This window comes from Podarcis gaigeae, assembly GCF_964106915.1.
Source record: "Podarcis gaigeae genome assembly, chromosome: 1".
NCBI classification, from domain to species: domain Eukaryota; kingdom Metazoa; phylum Chordata; class Lepidosauria; order Squamata; family Lacertidae; genus Podarcis; species Podarcis gaigeae.
This window is the reverse complement of record NC_139678.1, coordinates 107847410-107863479: the sequence shown is the minus strand read 5'-3', so window position 1 is coordinate 107863479 and position 16070 is coordinate 107847410. Positions and strand designations below refer to the sequence as shown.

Here is a 16070-nt window from a genome sequence, read left to right as displayed (position 1 = left end):
ATTGCTGGCTGTGTGTCCCATGAATCTTAACAAGCATGAAATGTTTTCTGCAGAAGTGAGAGAGAACCCTGCTCATAAATGCAGAGCTTCTTCATGGTATGGCAAACATAATGTGCCATTTAAAGTGCTTAATAATAAATCTATCTATCTCTCTCTCTCTCTCTCTCACACACACACACACACACATGTATGTATGTATGTATGTATGCATGCATGTATCTTCCAGCACATAGTTTTTCTTTCTAGTATAGTATCTTAATCCAGTGAATCACCAAGCACATATATATCACATAATGATGAATCTCTGCAATATCTAGGTTTTGGAATACATGAAAGCTTTCAATAAATCAAAATATTGCATGGGAAAGGAGACTGAATCCAAGATGCTTCAGGGGGTTTTCCATTCACCAACCTGGAAGGTACCAAGAAAACAGTTCGTAGATTGAGAAATGTTTTTGCAGGATAAAAGCATGGGTATCTGGGGTTGTATCTCTTCACTGCATGAACAGAGATCCACTCGCACAATGGAACTTCGAATCCTGGCTTTAAAGAAACAATGTCATTTGGATATATGCTTTCTATTCTAGATAACTTATCCTTTATACAGTGTGGACCCCTCATTTCCCCCCTTTATGCTCTAAATAGTTTACCCTTACACAGTGTGATTCGTTTTTCTTTCTATCTCCCTAGGTTCTATCCTTGGGAGCAGATGTTCTGCCAGAATATAAACTCCAAACGCCTCGCATCAACAAGTTTACTATATTGCACTACAGTCCTTTCAAAGCAGTCTGGGACTGGCTGATTTTACTGCTGGTGATCTACACGGCCATTTTCACCCCATACTCTGCAGCCTTCCTCCTCAACGACAGCGAAGAACAGAAGAGGCTGGTGTGTGGCTATTCATGCAACCCACTAAGCATGGTAGACTTAATTGTGGATATCATGTTTATCATTGACATTGTCATCAACTTCCGAACAACATATGTGAACCAGAATGAAGAAGTGGTAAGTGACCCAGCAAGAATAGCAATCCACTACTTCAAAGGCTGGTTCCTAATTGACATGGTTGCTGCAATCCCTTTTGACCTGCTGATATTTGGATCTGGCTCTGATGAGGTAAGCTCACTATGACTAGCATCTATTTACGTGATCGCCTGCTTTGTGCATACATCATGTTTTCTGACAGTTAAAAGTTGGATATATTTTATATCTGCTTTGAGATAGCTGAAATAAGACTACAGGTGTGAGATGGAGGATGAGGGAATAAACCTTGTTTGTCCATTAAGTTAACTGGGTGACCTTGGGCCGGTTACTGTCTCTCAGCCTAACTCACTGGGCCTGTCACACTTTCTCAGCCTAACCAACGTCACAGAATTATTGCAAAGATAAAAGGGGATATAACACGTTTATGTTTGTCACCCTGATCTCAGAGGAAGGGTGAGTTGAAAGTGTGATAAATAAATAAACTATATCAGCTCACACATATCCATGCCCATAATTCTTGAAGAATTGCATGTTATAATGCCCTGGCCATATTAAATAGGTAGTGAGAGATCTTTGGTGATGGCCTGGATTTCACCTTTTATTGCTGCTTTTTATTTCTTGTGCTCTTGACCTTAATATTTCTGTGACAATCCCTTTATACCAAGAATGGGAGCACATGTAAAATGTCCATGGTGCAATATCTTTCGCTAATGATCATTCTCAGTCATGGAGATGTCTTTTAAAAAGAAATAGATTTTCCCATTATCTCAAGGCCTATCCAGTAACAAGACCCCTGCTAACAACGCTGTCAACCATCCTTTTTTATGAAATGGCATCATTTTCAAAAGCATCACTAGGCATGCTCCTCCAAGGCTTAGAAATTCTTGGCTTCCAGCTGGGAGATAATAATCAAAAGGTTGCATGTCATAATGCATACCAGTTCTGCTTGTGTGTTACTTAGTTCAGCTGGGTAAATCAATCCAAATAATATATGTCATTATGATGACCTTAATTTAGCTTCACTTAAAATCAATGCGTTTGGTAGCACCATTTGGGCATCGCAGCCTGAAGATTTGTTAAAATAGAATGCTTATGGCAAAGTTGTTACTGAACGTCTCCAAGCAATATTGTTATTTCCTTACATATGTGACATATCTTAAAGACAAAAGTCATATTTGGGCATTCACTTCACTCACACAAATGTCATCATGCAGAGGGGTGCCACTGTGGAAAAGGCCCTCCCTATGGTCACTGTAAGATGGTCCCCTGCAGGCTGTGGCACAACCCAAAGGACCCTATTAGCAAATCTTGGTGACCAGGCAAGTCAGTTTGGAAGGAGACACTACCTCAAGTAACCCGGCCCCAGGTTGTCTTGAAATTTATTAGATAATTGTAAAACTTTAAACCTAGTCTGGTTGCAAATTTGCCGGGTGTGTGTGCTCAAATGCCTCGTGGGCACCAAGGGAAGACATCAAGGGCACCATTGTGCTCACAGGCACCTTGTTGATGACCCCTTTTGGAGGGTTAGCTCTGCAGGGGAAAATCAATAACAACATTGGGATAGCTGCCATAGAAGGAAGGCTGGCCATCATTGTGGCTTTTGTCACTGACAACTCCCTGATCAGCTCCAGAGGACCCCAAAGTGTTACTCAGGAGATAGTATGAAAACCACTTTAAAAAAGAGTAACTTTCTTCTGCATGTTTACAAAAATGTAGAACAGTAAAGAAAGAGAATAAATGAGAAGAAATTATGTGGAAGAGGCAAAACTGCCTGGGCGGAAGCAAAAGTGTGACAGTCAGGTTAAAAATAAAGTTTTTTCAATATCAGAAAGAAAACAGTTTTGGTCCATGTTTGTTTTGTTAATTAGAATGCATTCATCCAAACAGCTGAATACCTATGGAATACCTCCCTAAGTGCAGCTCCACAATCAGACAGACTAATGCATCATAATACATTCGCTAGTCTGCTTCATCAGGCCCTAGCATATACCTGCCCTTCAGCTAAAGAGCCACTAATCATAAATCAATTTAGCACCAGGGTTCTGGAAATGGAAGGCTGAAATACTATTAGCATTACTGAAGGATTCAGTAATCAAAACTGAGAAACAGATATCCTTGGGGAGCTGCTGTAGCGCTGAACAGGCTTCTCTATGCCTTCTCTATTGCCCAGATGAATGCCAGAGCAGGGCTTCTGTCAGTCAATCATTCCCAGTACTCAGATGCACCAGAATTCCCTGCCCTTGGAAGGAGACAAACCAAGGAGAGTGACCCTGCTGGATCAGCCCAAGTCCAGCATCCTCTTCTCACAGTGGCCAGCTAGATGCCTCAAGAAGCTCACAAGCTGGACCTGAGTGCAATAGCCCTGTCCCTATTTGTGATCCCTTCTCAACCACCAAAGGGGGGCTTTGTTAGTGCTCCCCCATGGTTCAGATGCACAGCTTGTAACTACCAAAAGTAATGCATCTTGTATTGCGGGCCCAAACTTGTGGCACTCCCTCCTCATTGAGGTTAGACAGAACCCATCCCTTCTGAACTGCAGGTGCTCGACAAAGACTTTCCTGATCTCAACAGCCCCACCGCCACCCCCATGATACACCACTGGCACTGGTTACAATAAACATAGGATTGGACAAAAAACACTGCCTCTTTACATCCATATGCATAGCACACATATCTCTGTCCTCCAGCATTGCCGCCTGAGGCAGCCCCCTCACACTAGCTAATGGAGAGCTGGGCCTGGGTATCCGCAAGCTGTGAATGCATGAGGTCTAATTGGAAATAGCCTGTGCACATACAACTTTTATATGTGAAGACTCTGTTCAGAGAAAGCTTTGGATGAAAGCAGAGAAGTCAGAAATGGGGACTGTAGACATTTGTATTCTCTTCTCCCTGTCTGACATGCACAAACAAAATAGTGTTCACAGAATGTTGCACAGGTCTCTCTTCTGTATTGCAAATACAGTGGTACCTCGGTTTACGAACTTAATCCATTCTGGAAGTCCGTTCATAAACCGAAACCGTTGTTAAACCGAGGCACACTTTCCCTAATGAGGCCTCCCACTACCGGTGCCCTTCTACCGTTCAGATTCCGTTCTTGGACCGAGGTAAAGTTCACAAACTGGGACACTACTTCCAGTTTTGTAGAGTTTGTAAACCAAATCGTTCTCAAACCAGACTGTTCTTAAACCGAGGTACTACTGGACTTATAACCCACTCTTCAGTCCAGAGGCTTTCAGAACAGTTTTCATAAGAAGCTCTTTTACTTCATCAGATCCTTGATCCATCAAACTACTGGCAGTGGTTTTCCAGGGTTTTTTGACATTCCCAGTTCAATCAGGAACATTGCAGATGTAGAGCAGATGATCTGCCACTGATCTGCAGTTTAAAATTTAAAGGCACAAAATGTTTTTGCATAGCCTCATTTGTACTGTTGACAACAACATTAATAAAATAGATTGAACTCTTTAAAAAAAAAAGTTGGAAAGGGTTTATGGTAAAGCGCCCGACAAATAAAAAATTCTCTGTCCAGCACCGAAAATCCCCATCAGTGTCAGCATCAGAAAAGATTCCCATGAGGAAGCTTTCCACTACTAGGACACAATAGAAGACCCTTTCCCTGGTCAACTCTATCTTACTTCAGAAAATGAGAAAACTCAAGTAAGGGTCTCCAGGGTTGACCTTAAAACTCTAGAAGATAGAAAGGGAGGTGTGGAGGCAGACATAAACTAGTAATCCTGAAATAAGAATTCCGAGAACCTAATTGTGATCAAGTGCTTGATAAAGGTGGGTCTATTTTGAGCTGAATCAAGTGTGATGCTTTGATCACTATAATCTAATGATGGATTTGGAGCACTTCAAAACACGCCTCACTCATGAAGGATAAATTTTATCCCGACAAGTTGAGCACACAACACAAAGATTTCAAAGTGATAAGAGGATTTTTCAGCACTAGAATAAGACCACAGTTCCTGAAATGGAATGACTTGGTATAGACATAGTTTGCTTTGAATGTCATTTTCCTTTGCTAATCCTAAAGATGGCAAAGAATGAGAAATTGATATTTAGTTATGTAGCAGAATATTTTTATTTCCAAAGTAAATAAATGTCTCTATTTTCTGGAAGTAAATTAGAAGTCAAAATTTGATTTAACTGGGACCGAGGACAACTTTATTAAGCACTGAAGAATATTAAAAGGGAGCTTAACTTGGGCTGGTATTACAACCTCTATGGGCAAATAGGACACCATCATGAGTCTCTGTCTCATTCCTATAGAGGCAATCCCAGCCTGGCTTAAGAGCATGGAGAGGAACTGTGCATTTCCTATTACCCAAACACTATTATTCCATACTAAATAACCCAACCCTACTTTTCACCTCTTACTGACAAAAACCAAGGTTGAGGGATCCTAACTAGTCACAAGAGGACTAGAGTTCTTTTGTAACACAGCCTACTGCAATATCTTGAGAGACTACAGGGGGTGGGTGTTGGGTCGCACCCATAAACACATTAAAATATTATGGGTGCAAAAGGGCCCTAAACACTCCCCAAGAACTCCTGCGTGTGAGGGGGACCTTGGCCCATGAAACAACTTTAAGGTCTTTGGCCATGTCTGCTCTATATGTGACCAAAAGTACGCTTAAAAAAATTATCACTGAAATTAATGTAAATGTTAATACTTCATGCACAGTATCTTAGTAGTGCTTATAACCATCCTAGAAGGTGGCTGTGCTGTATTTGGGCACAGTGAATCAACACAATTAATTCAACAGTCAAGCTTCAATAGGCAACCTGGTGGTCTAGTGTTATTCCTACACTGTGTGTAGTGGAACTGCCTAGGCCAAAGATGTAGAACCTGCTGGACTATGTTGTTGTTGTTGTTGTTGTTGTTGTTGTTGTTGTTTACTTATACCCCACCCATCTGTTTGGGCCTCCCCAGCCACTCTGGGTGGCTCCCAACAGAATATTAAAAACATGACTACAACAAAGACTACAAAGAGAAGGGAGTTGGAATCCAACAGTATCTGGCGGGGCACAGCCTCCATATCACTGGCCCCAATCCCATGGTCCCCTGCTGATGTTTTGAACTACAGCTCCAATCACCTATGATCATTGGGCATGCTGGCTGGGCTGAGGGCAGCCAAAGTCCAAAACACTCGGAGGGCATTACATTAGAGAAGGCTAGCCTAGACCACCTAGTGAGTTTGTTGCAAATACAAGATTTGACCTAGGGGTGTCCTAATTCACAGCTGACATGCTTATTGATTAAACTACAACTTTCCCCCTCACAAGCAAACCCATGAGAGGGCCTATGAGGAACTGGTCCCAGCTTTTAGGAGAGATCCACTGGGATATCTCTAGGTTTATGCTGCAGGGATAGATAGGAACTCTTTCCACGCGCTGAGTTTGTCTTCTTTTGACTGAAGGGTCAGCCTTTTCATTCCACCCTCCTTTGTAGGGTAACACTATTTGTTCACCTTTTTTTAACTTCTCCTTGTCAAAATTATCTTGGTGCTTTACTCTGTGAATGGCAGATCTCCTATAGTCATGCATGTTGCCTTGGTGGGGGGTGGGGGGAGGCCTAGAATAAATATGGCAGTGTTCATAGCTAGACCACACTTCTCAAATACACCCACAGCGGATGTCGATGGCTGTGCCAGCTTCTTAATGCGTTGGCACTGCCATTATGTAGTAATGACACAGTTAGCTGCTATTACTGAGCTATCACATTGTGCTGTTGCAGGAAGGAAGTTGAACATTTAGCATAAATAGAATATGTTGTTTTCAACAAACATGGCCCGTGGAATACTTCTCTCTCTCCCACTCCCCCTTATTGCAAGGCTAAGATTATTAAGTTCTAAATTCAGCAACGCATAAAATATATAAAGGTTTATTCAAACTTTTAACATGGTACTTAGTGGAAACTAGTAGGCTGATTTCTCCCACTAGAACCTTAAATGTTTTCGGTTGTTAAACATCATGTATTATGCATGCTTTCTGGAAATAAAAAGAGGTGGTGGTGATGATGGAGGAGAATATATGCAAACTTTGCATCATTATTGACTTTCTCCATTAATATTACGCATCCCACCTAAGTAGATTTGAAGGGCAGAGGGAGCTCCTGCCGCCACTATTTATAGTGTTGCATAATGTTCAGCATTATAGGGTTAATAATGGATAAGGCTCTGTAACTGACGACAGTAGAATGTTTTAGAGCCAAATTAGAAAGTGGTGCAGATTTGAATCCTATAAGATTGCCATATTTCAAAAAGTGAAAAGTTATTAAGCTATCGTTGAGGTGGGGGAGGGGCAAAATTGTGGAGCTTTAGTTTTAGGAAATTTGCCCCAAAATCAACACTTCCAACATGGGTTGCCATATGCCTGAGTTTCCCAGGACATTTTTCGTGATTTTCGGAAATTCCGCCTGGACACTATTTTTGACGTCTGGGGAATTCTGAAGGTATGGCAACCCTAAATCCTATGTAAATCATTGGATAGACTGACAGAAAAACAGAGGAAGGATGCTGGGCTCACCTCTACTTATTTCCCAGGGGGCAGACTCAAGCGAGGCCCATTGGCTGGTTGGGCCTACCCCCTGGGGAATGCCTGGACCCAAGTCCACCTGCCATAGACCAATCTGCAGACAGGCCTGCAATCCTCCCCAGCCAGCTGCCGGATCTATGACCAGGCCTGTGGCCAGGCTACAATGCCATCTGACCATTTAAGGTAGGCAGATTTACACCCTGGTCAGCTTGAACTGCACAAGAACTGCCCAGCTGGATCTGATCTAACACTGAGTTCCTAACACTGGTCAGACAGTGGTGTGAGCATTCATATAACATCCCCCCGTTGAATCCAATGAAGCTTAAGAGTGCTTCAGCACCTTTGATGGGGAGGGCTGTTGTTCAGTGATAGGGCACAATCTTTGCTTGCAAAAAAAAGCCCACATTCAGCCCTTGGCACTTGCAAGTTGGACTGGGAAAGACACACATCTGAAACCCTCAAGAGCTTGGTGATTGTCGGTATAGAGACACCTGCATGAAGTAGATAATGCAGCTTCCCATGTGCTTAGCATGGATACAACCAGGAGCTTATAATCTGCACTGAGGAATCTTTGGGGGAAGCAGCTGAAAAGTCTTGAAGGAGTGGGGGACAGTAGCTCATACACCTCTGGCCTGCAGGTTTATAATACAATGGTACCTTGGTTCTCGAATGGTTTAGTTGACGAACAAATTGGCAGCCGAACACCGAAAAGTGTTCTGGTTTTCGAACGTTTTTCAGAAGCCAAATGTCCAATGTAGTTTCAACTTGCGTGCAGGAAGCTCCTGCAGCCAATTGGAAGCTGTGCCATGGTTTTTGAATGGTTTCGGGAGTTGAATGGACTTCCAGAGCGGATTCAGTTCAAGAACCAAGGCTCCACTGTATGTTATTGAAAATGAGACTGGTTTGCTCTTGTTATGTGTAGACACAAATGTTAATAACTGAGAAGACTTAAAGAACTCCACAGTGGTTTATCCTGCTTAGTTTTAAACCGCTAAATTAGGTTAGCTTTTTTATACTCTTTTCATATGGATCTATTTTCTGTATTTATAACTGACATTATGATTATTCAACATTGTTCTTAAAATATATACATGTTGTTCGTTTGGCATGCTGAACACCACTTGGAGCACCATTGTGGGAAAGTAGCATATGATTATGATTTTGATGTGCCCAATGCGCCTTTGGGTGTGCATTGCTCAGCAATCAGCATCCTCTCCTCCAATGTCACATGGCAAGCCATTAAAAAAGAAGAAGGGAGATTCAAAGGCTGTTTGTGTACAGTGGAGAAACAGCTGTCTGAAGATGCAAATGTCATACACTATTCTATGGTCTGAATGCATGTGATCAGTCAACTTTGCTGGCAATCTGTAGTCTCTAGTTACCTCCTGGATAGGAGGCCTCCTAGGAATTTTATGCAAGCTGCCCTGAGCTATACTGAAAAAACATTAAATAATAAATGGCATTGCAATCCTGCGCATGTCTGTTTAGAACTAAGAAACACAGTGTTCAGTGGACCCTTAATACACCCATAGGGGTTGCCTGAAGTAGCTCATCTTATCCCAACTTGCGTTTCCTAATTTCTGTGAAGAAATCCTCGTAGTGGGAAATTCCTTTATTTATTTATTTCTAAATCTATATACAGTGGGGCCTCGGTTTTTGAGCATCTCAGAAGCCGAACAATTTGGAACCCAAACGCTGAAAACCCGGAAGAGAATGCTTCCATTCTCGAATGTGCCTCAGAAGTCAAACAGCTTCTGAGGTGCGTTTCTCCATTTTTCTCAATGGAATTTGCTGATCGCCCATTGCGCCTCAGTTGTCAAACGTTTTGAAAGCCGAACAGTCCTCTGGAACGGATTACGTTTGACAACCAAGGTACCACTGTATTAAAAGTACAAATATTCACTGCTGCAGTCAACTTGGTGGTTTTTCACAGCTTGTTGTGGAATTTGAGAAACCTATTGCTGTTCTTAAATTGCATCATCATCATCATCATTATTATTATTATTATTATTATTATTATTATTATTATTATTTTGCTCCTGCAGACAACAACCCTGATTGGCCTTCTGAAGACAGCTAGACTTCTCCGTTTGGTGAGGGTTGCGCGGAAACTGGATAGATACTCTGAATATGGTGCTGCTGTTCTGATGTTACTTATGTGCATATTTGCCCTTATTGCTCACTGGCTGGCTTGCATCTGGTATGCCATTGGGAATGTCGAAAGGGATTACCTGGCTCGTAAAATTGGCTGGTTGGATTCCCTGGGACAGCAACTGGGAAAGCATTATAACCGGAGTGATAGCAGCTCTGGACCATCTATCAAGGACAAATACGTCACAGCACTTTATTTCACCTTCAGCAGCCTGACCAGCGTCGGATTTGGAAATGTGTCTCCAAACACCAACTCAGAGAAAATCTTTTCCATCTGCGTCATGTTGATTGGCTGTAAGTAGGGACCTTCTGTGTTTTTCACTCTCCCCTATCTCCACCCCCTTTACTGGTGAATAGTGAACACTACAGCATTTCCATATCTTAAATGTGTGAGAGAGAAAAGAATTTGGGTAAAGGAAAGAAGGAAAGCCCACTGTATGCAAAGGTCAAGGTAAGGCCTCCTCAGCTCATAGATAAGATTCCCATAGGGAAAGCCTTCTAGCTTGCTTTTCATCTAGTCCCCCTCCCACCCACCCCAAAAAACCTGAGCTTATCTGTGTTTAACCCTGCAGCTTGTCTTCAATGTCAGGGCACAGGAGCAAAATGTGTCATGTCATAATAGATACAGAAATGCCCCTGAATGCAGAATCTTGTAAAGTAGTAGGACTATTTGAAGGCTTTGCAACCCTAAGCATGCTTGATGTAAGGCTCCCTGGACTCAGTTGAGTTCTCTCCTTACTAAAGGGTTAGGTAAACTGTGGCCCTCTGGATGTTGCCAGAGTACAACTCCCATCATCCCTGACCATGGGTCATGCTGGTTGGGGTTATGAGCAGGGCTTTTTTTTTCATCCGAAACTCACTGGAACTCAGTTCCGGCACCTCTCAGCCTGCCACCATTGCCATTCTAAGAGAACAGGGGAGGTGTTCATTGTGAATTCTGGTACCTCTTTTTCTAGAAAAATAGCAGTAGTTATGGGAATTAGAGTCTAATAACATCCACAGGAGGCACAGATCCCTCATCTCTGCCCTAATATGTGTGTTATCCCTCTTTATTTTTCTCTGGAGTATCCCTTGTAAAACCAACTATTTGGAATATCCCGTATGTCTTCTGTCAATCCTTTCAGCAACCCAGCTAAAAAATAATTTACCCCAATCAGCTTTGCTCTTTTAGGTGCTGCTTTTAGATGCAATTTTATCTGAAAGCCTCCCCACCCCTGCCCCGCCCCTGCCCCTCCAAACCACTTTAATTAAGGCCAATATCTACTCCTCTGCATTTTCTTCCCTGCTCATTGAGGAGTGCTCTGTACATGTTTGTGCCTGTGGTATATAGGAGTGAGGCCTATTCTATTGACAACTTACACTAACCGTTTCTTATAAGATGTATGATGGAGCTCTTTTCATGCATTCATCATGTTCATGGGGCTCCCTAATAGTGGTGCCTGTCGATGTTCAAATGAACATTATTAGCTTGGTGGCAGACCATGCCACCAGTAAAACTTACATGTTCTCATTGTGCACAAAAGAATAGCCGAAACAAACTTCGGTCTTCAAAAAAAGTCATGTCATTTCCTTATCAGTGGAGGCTGTTGGAGGTGGCGCTGGGGGCGGGGGGAGCAGTTTCCGTACACCCATGTTTAGCCCACATCTTCAGCGCCTGCATGGGCTGGGTGTCGGGAGCACCTTCTCTGACCTTCCAATCACAGGAACATAGGAACAGCAACACAGCATTCCTGAGGAATAGGTCCTGGTTCAGTGGACTCACATTTGCTCACGTGAGCACCTCAAATGCAGCAGAGTAACGGAAGCAAAGCCGTGGAGGTTTTGTAGCATGCCTAATTTATTTCTACTGATTAAACAAATAAAAGAACATAACAAACATGTACGAGAGAAACAGCTCTCTCATACTGCCATCTTCTCTCTAGACAGATCAAAGAAAAACCCTCACAGTACTAGGGATGGAAGTCTGGAAGAGTAGCTTCCACCCCCTCCTTTCTCTCAGACAGAAAGTAAAAGAAACATGAGCTGGTATCCTTGCAATGGGAGGGATGAAAATGCTGACAGGCAGAAGATCGTTAAGTGTCTAAAAACCATGCCATCCTATGGAAACACATTAAGGAGCAGGCTAGATAGGTTTTTGTAGGGAGCAAGTTCCATAACATTGAGGCTGGGCAACCCCCAGGAAGTCCTTATTCTTCGTAACCTTTGAAGGTCACAGGACTCTAAGTTGAGACTCCTCTGACGATCTTAAAACATTTTAGGATGTATACGAGAAGGTTGTCCTTACCTGCTCTGGAGGATAGGACTCAAACCAATGGCTTCAAGCAACCAGTGGTGTCAAGGAGATTTTGACTAAACATACAGAAAAACTTTCTGACAGTAAGAGCTGTTCGACAGTGGAACAGTCTCCCTCGGGAGGTTGTGGACTCTCCTTACTTGGAAGGCAGAGTTTGGATGGCCATCTATCATGGATGCTTTAGCTGAGATTCCTGCATTGCAGGGGGTTGGACTAGATGCCCCCAAAGGTCCCTTCCCACTCTATGATTCTACCTTAAGATACCCAGCTCCCTCTGCACAATATCATTCTTTTCATTGAAAAGCCTTAGCAAAAATCTCAGTCCAGCAGAACAACTAGGGCCCACGGGGATTTTAAGATGATATCAAAATCATTTAACCAACTGCTGATGGTGTCCATGTCACTAGGGCATGTGGGGTGGAACCTTTAATTTAAATATATATACAATATATCCCAAACATGCAGTGCTTCTCCATTATATATCTGTGCGGAAAGTAACCACCTTATGGCCCTTTCAAAGGGTTGACCTTGAGACTGCAAACATTGTTTTAGAAGTTTCATTTTTAAAAATGCTGTTTTTGACAGGGAAGTGTTTTTGCTTGCGTTTCATTCATTTCAAGAATACTTGAAGAATGTGTTGGAAGTTTGGAAGCCTGCAGTCCAAGTGTTAAAGAGGACACACCATTACGGTGCTATGTCTGGTGTACTCTATTTCCTCTCTGTATTCCCTCTGCTCTAGTCATCATACTTTTGCTACAGGGAATATTCTAGAAAGATATGAGCCGGGTAAAGTAGGTCAGGCTTGGTTCTCTTGACACTGCTGAGGGAAGGCAGCCTGTGGCACATAGCTGATATCACTTTATTTCTCTTCAGCTCCAACCGTGGCACATATTCAAGCAAATGTGAAAATATGTGAATTGCCTATGGAGAGCCTTAACTACTTTTCTTTCCATTCTTCCTTGACTTAGAGAAGCTTCTAGTGGCTTCTGTGGCAGCGTAATCCATGAAGGGCTATTAGATGGGGTCCACTCTGAAAGTAGAGTGTGTGATTTGACAGGACAATTAATTGTCAGTTAAAATCCTCATAAGAATAAAAAATGGCAAAGGAAATCTATCACTGCAATCACCTCAGGGCCTAGGCTGGATCTAGACACATCGAAGGGAAGCGTTTCAGTTAAACGCGTTGTAAATTTAAACAGAGAAAACAGGTAGAGGAAAACGGGGCTCCAGAGCACCGTCTGGTGGCACAATGATATATCACATATACAACACATAAAAATCACTTTTTCTTTACCTATCTAGCTGAGTCCTAAGTCTTTTAGAGCTCCTGAACTTTTTGTAAAACTTAGGCTGGAACTGCTCCAGATTGCGGTGAACTGGAACACATAAAACATGGGCTAGATTCCTTTAAGATCACAGGGATCTCTTCTAAGTGGGCATTTGCTTCATGCCCAATGGAATTATGTTTTCTTCCCACATGAAACCCCCTTCAGGCTTCCTCTTGAAAGCTGTCAAGGTGAGAGAAATGTGAGGCAAATAACAAGAGGCTGCACAAACAGGTGGGCAGAAATAATGAAAAACACATTGATGCACCTATATATCGAAGGCCTATTGTGCTATAAGCAGCAATGTTTATTTTATTTTTATTTTTTTAAAAAACTTGATTAGTTCCATTTTATATGATCATACTACCAGGGGTGGAATTCGAACCTGAGAAGAAGGAGTGAGGCACCCAACTCCTTACATCAAACTGTGCCTCCTCAGAGACCATAATTCCATATTAAGCATGCAGTCTGATGAGAACCAAACAAACGTATAATCACACACACAAAAACCTGAAGTGTTCTGGAGTCTGCTGCAGATAAGTGTGTGTGATATTAGATTTAGATACATAGCTGAGTCATACCCAGACCCACTGAAATAAGTAGATTTAACTTAGTCAAGTCTGTTGATTGTAATGGGTCTAATCAGCATGACTAAAGTGTGATATCACCAACAACATTTCAATTCAATCAGATTTTTAAAATAAACTCTGTTAGTTTTGTAAATATTTCTATTGTGTCTCTTAAATGATAACAAGTTAAATGCTAAATATTTAGGGTTGCCATATTTCAAACAGTGAAGATCTGGACAGAAAAGTTGTTGAGATTGCCCAAAGTTGTGGGGAAATCGGCAAAAACAGCACTGCCTACATGGACTGCCATACATCCGGACTTTCCCAGACATTTTGCTGATTTCCACCTGGACACTGCTGCCAACTGCAGTATTCCAAATATGTCTGGGAAATTCCAGACATATGGCAACTCTTAAATACTGAGACCTCCACAATAATGTCTAAGTAGGGTGGGCCTACCCTTTAAAATAACTGATAGGCCAGAACTGCCCTTCCCTTCCCTTCAATTCCAGCTCTCCACTCAATATATAATTAAGAATAAAACAGATTTCTGTATGCTAATTCCATTTACCCATCATGTTTTAAAGGAAATCCTCTTTATTGGTGTAAAGGCTTTATGCACATGGAATTCCTCTCATTAATTTTGTTTAATTCCTTACTGCAAACTGGATGGTCACATGAATTATCTCTGATTATTTCAAGGAACACCTTCTTCTTTGTGAACATCCAACTACTGTTTGGATGCCTTGCAACTGAATCTAACACATGTTGAGACTAAATTACAGGCTTCAAAGAAGCAGGCCCTTTACTATTGCAGCACCACAACTCCCTTCCTCAGGAAACTGGGATGGCTCTCTTTGTGAAGTCAAGTCAAAAAGCTTTATCTTTCCCTTCTGTCCTCAGCAGTGACGGTTGTTTATATTAGTAGCAGTTCTCGCAGTAAACAAAAGTGCCATGCGTATGCATGTGGGAATGGAGAAAGGAGTTTGTTTTTTACAGAGAGGAGAGAATAAATAATTTTTCCATTGATTTTCTCGGCTTTCATTCTTGGAGATAATGCTAGGTCTGTCAAATCCACTGCACGAATAAATGACAGATTTGATCGACTGAGCAGACGTCTCTCAAGAACTGATGTGGATAAATGGAAATGATTAGAAGTGGAAACAGATGAGACGAAGCTGCACTTTAGAGAGGCCTAATTAATGAACGTCGGTGCTGAGAAATGAATTGTGTCACAGAGGAAGGGCATATAAGACAACATGACCCAGGAAGTGGAGCTGGAGGGGAACTGGAGTTTCAGGCTGAGCTGTTTCTGAAGGCAGCGCCTGAGGGTGTCCTCTTGCACCCAGCTCAGTACTCATCGCTACCCATTACCAGTACAATTCTACATGTGTCTACTTGGGAGTAAAGTCCTGGTGAGTTCAATGGAACTTACCATATTTTTCGCCCCATAAGACGCACTTTTTCCCCTCCAAAAATGAAGGGGAAATCTGGGTGCGTCCTATGGGGTGAATGCAGGCTTTCGCTGAAGCTTGGAGAGCGAGAGGGGTGGGTGCACACCGACCCCTCTCGCTCTCCAGGCTTCAGGAAGACATCTGCAGCCTGGGCAGCCCTGCAGGAGGTCCGGCAAGGATGTCTAGGCTGCGGATAGCAGCCTGCTTCCTGGAGCGTCGGGCGCCCTGAAAGCAGAGCCCCCGGCGCTTCGGGAGCGCATCCGCAGCGTGGGGAGCCCTGCAGGGGTTCCCCGCAGGGCTCCCCACGCTGCGGATAGCAGCCTGCCGCCCGGCGGGTGGAGCGCCCTGCCGGACAGACATCCGCAGCGTGGGGAGCCCTGCAGGGGTTCCCCACAGGGCTCCCCACGCTGCAGATAGCAGCCTGCCGCCGGCAGGCGGAGCGCCCTGAAGCAGAGCGCCCCGCGCGCCGGGCAGACATCCGCAGCGTGGGGAGCCCTGCAGGGGTTCCCCGCAGGGCTCCCCACGCCGCAGATAGCAGCCTGCCGCCCAGCGGGCGGAGCGCCCTGAAGCAGAGCGCCCCGCACGCCGGGCAGACATCCGCAGCGTGGGGAGCCCTGCAGGGGTTCCCCGCAGGGCTCCCCACGCTGCGGATAGCAGCCTGCCGCCCGGTGGGCGGGGCGCCCTGAAGCAGAGCGCCCCGCGCGCCGGATAGACATCCCCGCAGGGCTCCCCACGCTGCGGATAGCAGCCTGCG

At 43.6% G+C, this 16070-nt stretch overlaps 1 protein-coding gene across 12 annotated transcripts in view; it reads left to right on the top strand.

Moving 5' to 3' along the window:
- Positions 1-16070, top strand: part of KCNH7 (potassium voltage-gated channel subfamily H member 7) — a 264759-nt gene that overhangs the window by 211399 nt on the left and 37290 nt on the right. For all 12 annotated transcript variants that reach the window (XM_083704656.1, XM_083704663.1, XM_083704661.1 and 9 more), the window contains 2 exons: positions 691-1116; positions 9570-9969. In XM_083704656.1, coding sequence (XP_083560782.1) covers positions 691-1116; positions 9570-9969 — 826 coding nt within the window. The remainder of the gene's footprint in view (positions 1-690; positions 1117-9569; positions 9970-16070) is intronic.